General features: G+C 42.5%; 1 protein-coding gene across 1 annotated transcript; it reads left to right on the plus strand.

The window, feature by feature from the left end:
• Positions 1-2,146: 2,146 nt before the first annotated feature.
• Positions 2,147-9,483, plus strand: LOC107660174 (mucin-17-like). Its single transcript, XM_016449418.1, has 2 exons — positions 2,147-2,223; positions 2,258-9,483. The coding sequence occupies exon 2, from the start codon at positions 2,269-2,271 to the stop codon at positions 9,391-9,393; it is 7,125 nt and encodes a 2,374-aa protein (XP_016304904.1). The 5' UTR covers positions 2,147-2,223; positions 2,258-2,268; the 3' UTR covers positions 9,394-9,483.
• The last annotated feature ends 343 nt before the right edge of the window (positions 9,484-9,826 follow it).

Consider the following 9,826-nt stretch of genomic DNA (forward strand, 5'->3'; position numbering starts at 1 on the left):
AATACTAGCAGTATTAGATTCAGTGCATTTAAATAGACTTTTTACTATGCAATTATTTTTTCAGTTAGTCTGTTATCTCCAAATAAGGACAAAATCAGAGTTTCCTGCACTACATATATTATAGAGTTAGTGGCGTATCTACAAGGTTACGTGGTGTTTTGTATACAAATTGTCAAGTGACCTCCTAAGCCTGTTTTATTTGTGGGGCAGTTTCTGCCCACTGCATATTTGTCAAAAAATAGAGTATCTAAATACACTGAGCTCAAGATAGAAATGTGTCATGTTTCTGCAGGGGGATTTCTGCAAGCATATTTATGTACAGTGTGCTAGATAACAGTGTGCTAGAGACAAATAACACCTTTTTTTTTGTGCTGCCGTCTGCAATTAATCCTGTTTCTGCTCTGTAAAAGCACACAACCTTTCAGTCAAAGGTCTTAAATATCAGGTGGCTCCATGAGAATGCAAGTCTGTAGCTTTAATTCATGGTCATTCAGAATTCTGTTTTGACTGTCCATGAGCTGATCAAAGACCTATTCTTGGTATTGTCAAGCTGCTGTGCTTTTGGATTTCTGTAAGTAGTGTGGTGTGAACACTAAATCCCCGCATCGCAAAGGTGCTCAGCATTCTTTCCCCATAAGACGATGGACTAGTTTGTAACCACATGAAATAAATATACTTTGATGCACTGAACAAAGGGCAGTACAATGTGGAAAGAAGATAGCTCAGGAAGTTCAAGTGGTCATTAGGTTATATTTTATGCATTTTTTTTATTGAAATAAATAATTTTCAATTGTCAGCATTTTCAAGCTAAAAGCAAAGAATCACTTTCCCAAACTTATGTTTATAAAAGAAAAAAAAAACTTATTGCAGATCTTTAGGTTGAATTACCTATGCTGTAGTCTTCATTTATAGACTCTAGGTATAAGGAAGAGTTTTCAAGAGCTGGATGTTGCAATCTAATACTAAAGTTCAGTTGGTGTGTACTTTGTAAAACTGCCATTTTGTTTCCTCTTATCGCAGTGGTTCTCAAACCTGTCCTGGAGTACCCCCAGCCCTGCACACTTTGTATGTCTCCCTCATCTACGTATCACACCTGATTCAACTCATCAGCTCATTAGTGGAGACTGCAAGAAGTGGGTGTGTCAGAATAGGGAGACATACAAAATGTACAGTGCTGGGGGTACTTCATGGACAGGTTTGAAAACTACTGCTCTATTGTCTCTAGGCAGCCTCTCAAAGCAAAGTTTCCCCTGATAGAAGAGGTCTAAAATTAGTGAGCTCCTATGACTGTCTTGGCCTAAGTGTGTCAGATTCCACTCACAGACTCCGTCTATCCTATCGCAGCACCTGCTCCTAGCTGTAACACCCTATTAAGCTTGGCAGAGACATGCACCTATGTCCAAGCATTATTAAAAAAGCTTCAGGTCAGGTTCATCCTGTACTTTTTTTGTGCATGCTTGTGTCTCTTTTTTTTTTTAAAAGTGGTGTCAATTAATGTTAGAAATAGCTGGGCTCTGTGAGCTCAGACAGGGCTAATGGTACAGGAGTCGTAGCATTTTTTGGACTTAGCTTGAGGGGCTGGACATATCTGTGCACTGAGTGGCCTGTGATGATAAGCGGTCAGTTTGGCACTCACAGGAAACCTGGACTCCCCAGTTGGAGCCTCATTCACAGCTCATGGTACAGTGCATAACTGTCCCCTGTGAATGTTCTCTGGAGGGGTTGTTTCATTCAAACTGGCCACATGGAAAACAGCAACAAAAAAAAAGGCAAGTATCATATCTGATGACTTTTATGTGAACTTTTGATTTCTGCATGTGTGTTGAAACCCGTTTAACACCGGCAAAGTTACTGTATATATTTTTGCATCAGTAAGTTTTCTTTGATTTATATCTATCAGTAGTCATAAGAGTAATATTGTAACCTTATAAGTAATCCTGTTTACTATTACTATTATTATTATAATTTTGTATAAGCAAACTGTAAACTATTTTATTTGTAAGAGACACATTTGTTTCAAGTAGCTATAATTTCTGATAGACAGTCGCTTTCAGAAACTTTGTATAAAGCTAACAAGAAAATATTTTATATAGAAATTTTAGGATTTGTCATAAGAATTATTTAATTCCTATAGTAAAAATTTTTCATGATTGTTTCTTTTGATGTTTCAGGTCTGAAAGCATTCAACAACTGATGAGTGACCAGCTCATGCATTTATAAAAGGCTCAAGTGAGACAACCCAATGTCTGTGGTATCTGAAGTGAAGAAATGGAACGCTGGGTTTTAGAGGGCGACAGCTACTCGTTTCTTCACAGTGCTCCACACACGTTCAGCCTGCAGAGTCATGAAGGGCCAAATCGTGTGGAGATCTTTGACATCACTTCAATCCCCAGCCATCATAATGCCATATCTGAAACACCCTGCCTGTGTGACATTTTTGGGGGTGACGGCGAGTCTCCGTCACTTTCCAGTAGCCCAGCCTCTGCCCCATTTATCAGGAGGGAAGTGGATCAGTCTTTTCCAGTAGATGATGCCAATGACTCTTTAGGATCTTACCACACTGCCAATGGATCTGACTTAAGCGACAACGCTGAAGTCACTTACAACACACCTTCTCCAGAAAATACACCAGATTTTTCCACATCTGAGACCAGGGAATCACGTTCACCACCAACTAAATCATCCATCTTGTCTGATTCCAAAAATGGACTTAACCAACTAGACTGCACACCACCTGCATCCAAAGTCAATAGTAATGACCTTTCACATACAGATAACTGGGAAGAATCCCAAGTGTCAGTAATCACTGCCCCAGTGAATGAAATGGCCATCACAAATGCATCTGAACCACAGTATGTGAATTCAACACCAGCTACCACCCTGATTAATCCGGCAAAGAAACCTTCTAATTCTACATCCTGCTCTTCGGAAGAGAAAGAACCTGCTGTTTTTGAGCAAGAAGGAATTATTAAAACACCTCAACATATAAGCACAAGCCCAGTTTTAGATAAACAAATATTTGAGTCAGACTGTGAATCTTTGGCAGTATCTCCACTTGAGCAAAATGTTGTGATGTCTTCTGAGGACAAAGAGAGCAGGATCTATTGTAGTCCACGAGAGCAAAACATTCTTTCTGTGCAAGGGATGATGAACAGTGGCTCTGCATCAGAACTGTCAAACCCTTCTCCAACAGATTGCAGCCTTATGGAGGAAATGTCTACTTCACCTTCAAACAGAGATATTAACTTTCTACCCATATCCAGTGTCATGCCAGAACCCAGATTGACCTCCACCTCCCCTGTAATCAGGGAAACTACCTCCACACCTGCATCCACAGGTAGATCTTTACCTGAGCTGCTGAATTTGTGTCCAACTCAAGTTAGGAACACATCGGAGACTCCAGACTTGGAGGACACTTATGGTGCTACTTTATCTGTATCTACACTGCCTACCAGTGATAATGTGCAAATAAATTCCCTAACTGTGTCTGACATTTCTACTGAAACAAGAGGACTGGTATATTCATCCATAGCTGGAAGAGAAAAACTGGAATCACCTGAGTTCAATGAAACCTGCTCTTCTCCTGATCACTCAGCACCTGCTCACTCACAAGAACCAGTACTGATTCACTCCCCTGTAGGTTACACCATCAGCCCATCACCTACAAATGAGAGAATCGTTTCTTCGACTGAACCTGAAGACTCACCATCCTTCCCTGTAGTCACAAGGATTGAATACAGGGATATTTGCTCTTCTCCTGATCACTCAGAACCAGTAATCATTCACTCGTCTCCATGTTACAACATCAGTCCATCACCTACAAATGAGAGACGGGTTTATTCAACTGAACCTGATGCCTCAACATCTTCCCCCTGCGGTCACAGTGATATGCACTCCTTTTCTGATCACTCCATTCCAGCTCACTCACCAGAACCTGAAATAATTCACTCACCGATGGGTTATACCATCAGCCCATCACCTACAAATAAGAGAATGTTTTTTTCAGTGCAACCTAATGACCTACCATCCTCTCCTGCCATCACAGGAACTGATTACACAGCAACACCAACATGCAGTAGAGATTCCACACCTGCGTTAAGGAGCATTACCTCCACTCCAAACAGCAGAGAAAATGACCTTACACCAGAGCCCAATTCCCCAGCCCCTTCACTGGAATTGAGATCGGTTACCTGCTCACCTGAAATCAAAACAATATCATATAGTGTTCTGCCACAAAATACAAAATCCCCAGGCATCACATATAATGTTATACTAACCGAAGATTTAGCACAATCACCTGCAGTAGAAAAAAATGTCTGTGGCAACTCTTCTGAAACTTCCAGCTATCTTTTTGGAAATGACACCTCTGTCTTACCTAGCTCAAGGAACTTTTTGCCAACACCAGAGAGTAGATCAAGGCCCTCATCAGCTACATCAGACCATACCAAACACACAACACTATCCTCTGATCTTGAACCTGAGCCTTCCATCACTATTGGAAATGCAGAAAATCAGAGTTTATCCATAATCTGTGATGGAGTTAGTCATCCTTTCTCTAACCCAATAGACAGTTTTGATTGTTTTGATGACCATGCTGACACAAAGACCCTCAAAAGCCTTGCATTTCTCCCAGATGAATGTAAAGGCAGTGGACCACCAGTTCAGATACTACAAGATTCAACCTCTAAAACCTCAGATTCTGGATCATCCACAATAAAAATTGAGAAAAGTCAAGAAATTGTCACTGACAACACAACTGATTTAACATTCTGTGGAACACCAACCTCCCCTTGTCCATGGGATGCATCTGTAGAGAAGAAACAATGCCTTGTTGAGGTTTTTGATAGGAACAAGGGAACAGAAATGTTGAAAAATGATTCCCCAAGCAGTGACAAGAGGCTTAGTCAAGTGCCTGTAGCATTAAGAGAAAGCGCAGGGGTTATCAGTAGGGACAATGGTGGTGAATTTGACAGGCAGCCATGCAGGGAAAAAGAGGAAAGTGGAAAGAAGGAGGGAGAGGGGGAGGAGACTATGGGAGAGAGTAGTTACAGAGGGGAACAGGTTGTGCTGTCATTCAGTGCCAGGAATAGAAAAGGGTCTGCAGGCCACAGCCCAGCTCTCTCAAGTCAAGACCCAAAGTCGGGAATTCCAGCTCGCTGTTATTTTGAGTCGCACCCAACAACTTTGCAGCAACAGAGTCAGCTCAGAGCTCAGGGCTCACAACAAGAGAACAAGGGTGGTGCCAGGAGGCTCCAGTCAGCTGCCCAGGGTAAATACAGCAGTGCAGGCTTTCTTCTTCCTGAATGTACTGGTGAGACCTCCAGCATGGGAAGTGAATTTGATGAAGCAGACAATGAAGTAAAGTGGTTTACAGATCTGGCCTTCAGAAGCCTATCTAGTCCTCAGGTGGATTATTTGGATGTGTACAATTCAAGCCACAGGTCCTCTACAAATGTTTCACAGCCATCGACTGTAGACAGCCCTGGTGCTGTTGCATGGATGACCTACGCAGATTTACGTGGCTCAGCGTTACATGAAAACGATGGTTCGTCTTTTTTACCCCGTGACGGCCTGGACCCAAACAAACGCTTTGAAATGGGGAGTTTTGAGTGTGTGGATGTTGCATTAGAGAGCAAGGAAGAGTCCAGTAGAGGAAAGAGGACAGTACCTAAAAGGCAGATCCAGCTGTTAAGGCGGAACACAGATGAATCAAAACATAAAGGAAACAATGAAAATATTTTCAATTCACCCTCCACATATAGACGCTCAAAAGACGCACTTGTTCGTCAACATAGCACACCAGCTTTTGTGCAACAGGAAGTTTCCAAGGAGGTGCCAGATTCACCACAAAATGACAGGAAAAAGACCTTGCAGAAGTCTTTGTCTTTAGATGATGGCTCCCCTAAGACACAAATGGCATCTTGCATTATCAAGAGTGTATTGTCAAAGAAAATGCAGGATGTTCAGAAAGAGACACCAAAAAGTACAGACCCAAGTCCTTCTGGAGATAAAAACAAACATCCTGATGTCAGCCCCAGCTCTTTTGATGGTGTACCAAGTACCATGGAGAAACATAGTTTAAGCTCTAGCCAGCATTCTGAATGTACTCTTTCATCTGAAGATTTTGCTGTCGGAGAGGAGAGAATTTCACATCGTCAGCTGAAGAAGTGTGCTCCAAAAGTTCCTCCAAAGCCATTCTTAAGACCTGCGTTCTTTAACAACGGGGAAGCTCAGGTTGCTGGCAACATTGCAAGGGAAGAAACCAAGCCTATAGTGGCCCCTCCACAAGTTGATGACAAAATACAAAACAGCAAGAGTGATAGGAAAGAGGGAGTAGGTAGCAACCTTGAAGAGAAGTACAAAAGTGACTCTGCAAATGCCAGTATCAGTAACACAAGTCCTGTTGTTGCTACACCAGCAATAAGCATGCAGAACAGAATGACAACCAGAGACATAAGAAAGCGCCAGATGACACCGGAAAACCAGGAACAACTGGCTGGAAAGAGTGTATTTATGTTGAAAACCCCAGAGATAACTTTGAAACCTTCTATCAAAGGAAAAAAGACGACATCTCTGAAAGTGTTTTTGTCCCCTGACTTGGAACAGTCCAGAAAAATATCTGAATCTCAGGCAATGGAGAAAGCTGCAGAAGATTTAAGCACCAAATCTACTAAAGTTTTAGAGACAGAAGACGATGATGACAGCAACAAAAAATCTGTTATACATAGAGTTAGGGATGTGAGGAAGTTAGTGAAAAACACATACAACCTGTCTTTCAAAGCATCAAATTCAACATCATCTGCAGAAGAGACAGTGATTCAAGGGAAAAGAGAGAAGCCGCCGCAAACTCCTCCAACCTTGCACATTGAATGTAAAGCCATCAGTTGGAAGGACAAACAAACATCAGGCAGCAAAGCAATCCACTGTCATGATGAAAATCTGCCTGTTGACATATCAAAAATATCACAACCATGGGTGTGCGCAGAGACAAAAAGAGATGCTGACATCACTGAAATTACATCCAAAGGCTCTTCGCCAAAGACTGAGTCAAAACAAAAAGCACCATATTCTCACTCTACAACCACAGATGGATTACATGAATCAGAAAGTATCAATAAAAGATCTTACATTCACTGTGATCAGAGTTCTAAGATGCCCCCTAGACCCCCAAGTAAGGAGCGAGAAGTTTCTGCGTTGGTGGTTGTACCGGATTGCACATCCAAGACAAAGACTGTTTCCCCTACAATCCTTGACTCGACTCAAATGACAGCTGCAAGCAGCAGCCACTCCGTATCCATGCTACTGAAAGAAAAAGGGATGCAGGCTGACATTGGAGTGTGTGATGTTCTCACTGAAGGTGCAAGTGCTACAGCTAAACATGTCAACAGGCTTGAGGTACCTGTACAGGCATGTTTATCAGAAAGCATTTCAAGTGAAGTACAAGTAAAGGCAGAAAATACATCATTGCCTTGCAATCCAACAGCTTTTGTCAACAATTTGTCAAGAACATCTCAACTAAGTGAGAGTCCCAAGGGAACACTGACAGAAGAACCTTCAACAAAGGAACAAGAAAAAAAGAAAACTGCCACCACAACTATGACACAAATTCCAACTTATTTAGCAACATCTGGCAAGCCAGAGGTGAGGTCTTTTTCAGGCAGTACAAAAAATAATGCCACGCCAGTGAATGCATCAAAAGAGATTGAGTTACCCATACAAGTGAGATCAATATCCACTGATAGACTAAAGCCATTTGTACCACCAAAACCTAGCTATAAACAGTCATTTGCAGAAATTAAGTCAGTGTCAAGTGACCCATCAAAAGCAGATACTCAAGCATTGTCTGTTATTAAACACCAAACAATATTAAGTAGTGAATCAAAGAAAAATGAAACACCATCAACAGTGACACACAAGGATCAACCAAATGAGACTTCATCAAGAGATACAAAAAGACTGGCTGTATCAGCTGTATCAAGCTGCAAACCACCATCCATCTCAGTCACAACAACTCCAAGTGTTGTGCAAAAATCCACCACAAAGACACTGGCCAGTCTGGATCAACAGCAATCTTCTGCTTTCTTGCAATCAACCAGCACTTGCCAGCAGCAGACCCCATCATTCAGTCAAGACCAGTCAATGCTAGATAGTTCCTTTGCTTCTAACTCATCAGGACCACAAGCCCTTAACCACACACCATCTGTGACAAGAGCATCATCTAATAATCGTTTTCACACAGATGACTATCTTTTCTACGCTTTAGATGATCCTCCCAGCTATGATGAGCGGGAGAGTTTCAGCCCACTACGGCTCTCAGACTTACCCCCACATAGGTCATGCAGGTATCATCCAACAACTAAGCAATCTTCTTGCTCCTGCACGCCAAGTTCTCATTCGCATCAAGGACATCCCAACAATAGTCCACAGGAACGGGTACCAGCAGCCTCTCGGTCTCCAGGCCAAGTCCTTACCTGTCCTGCTGCTCCTCCGCAAGCTCAAGTACGTCCTCATCAGTGCAGACCAGATGGTCTACCAGTCTCCAATACTACAATACCTCATGCCTCAGCTTTGATTCAGCCTCTACACAACCCACAAGCTTGCCCTGTTTCAAACTCACAATCCTATGGTGATGACTATCCACCAGCTTCTGGGCTGCATGCAGATAGACGCTCAGCCAGTCACCCTTCACCTCAGGCAGCAGGTCCTGCTCCCTACCATGAGTATTCTCATTCAGCTAACATGTCTACTCTGGATCCCAGGCCTCAGTTGTTTAATCCTCAAGATTTGCCACCATCTTTTGGCCATGATTATGCAAATGAAGGTCCAGGTGGAGCTGGTGTATTGTATCCAGAGAATGCAAGTGGGCTCAGCTGTGGCCAAGGTCCTCGTCGTGTCCTTCTTGATCCTGAGACTGGCAAATACTTCTACATTGAGGTACCAATGCAACCACTCAGAAAAATGCTGTTTGATCCTGAATTAGGCCAGTATGTAGAAGTTCTCATACCACATCAGGCAATGTCCCATTCAGGGCTATATCCACCAGCTGTACCGCCCTACTCCTCTTTGCACAGTCCTGGGTTGTATGCACCACAGTCCTGGCACCTGCCTTATGCAGTGCCATCTTACCCAGCAATCTCAGGTACTGCCCCGCAAGTTCGCCATCCGGAGCCACCTCCTGTGCCCACCACACTTCACCAGACTTCCTTAAGGTATGGAAGCCCTGCAAGCCAGATGCCAAAAAATGAACCAAAAGGCCTGTCATCACTGGATCAAAGCTATCTAGAGAGCATGTATTACATCCCCACTGGGATGAATGCAAGCCCAAATGCAACCCCTTCAGAATGCTACCACAAGCCATCAAGCATGCCTCATTCAGGGGGACGAAGAGCATGAAACATCATTGGATACATGTGGTCTGTTTACATTTGAAATCTGTTCTAGTTGGCAGCATTTTTAATTTAACCCTTAAATGCATGAATGTTTCGCCAATTATTATTACATATTCGGGTCTTTAGCGACCCGGATCTATATATCCAGCATGGATGGATCTCTAACTGCTGCAATAGCAAAAAACTCTTGATATTTTAAGAACAATTACAGAAGAATAAAAGAAAGCATATTTCGTTACCTTTTGAAACTTAAAAGGGTTCAATTTGAGCAGATGATTTTACCATCGCTGTCATCGTCAGAGCGCACTTCCACAGTACATTCAGCATCTGCCTCATATTCACGATCTCAACCATATTCTCAAAACTATCGTTTTCAATGACTTCATATTCAATATTTTGAACACTGGCAGCTTATTCACCACATCCAGCATCAAATG

This window comes from Sinocyclocheilus anshuiensis, unplaced genomic scaffold (genome assembly GCF_001515605.1).
Source record: "Sinocyclocheilus anshuiensis isolate Anshui unplaced genomic scaffold, SAMN03320099.WGS_v1.1 scaffold888, whole genome shotgun sequence".
Classification (NCBI taxonomy): domain Eukaryota; kingdom Metazoa; phylum Chordata; class Actinopteri; order Cypriniformes; family Cyprinidae; genus Sinocyclocheilus; species Sinocyclocheilus anshuiensis.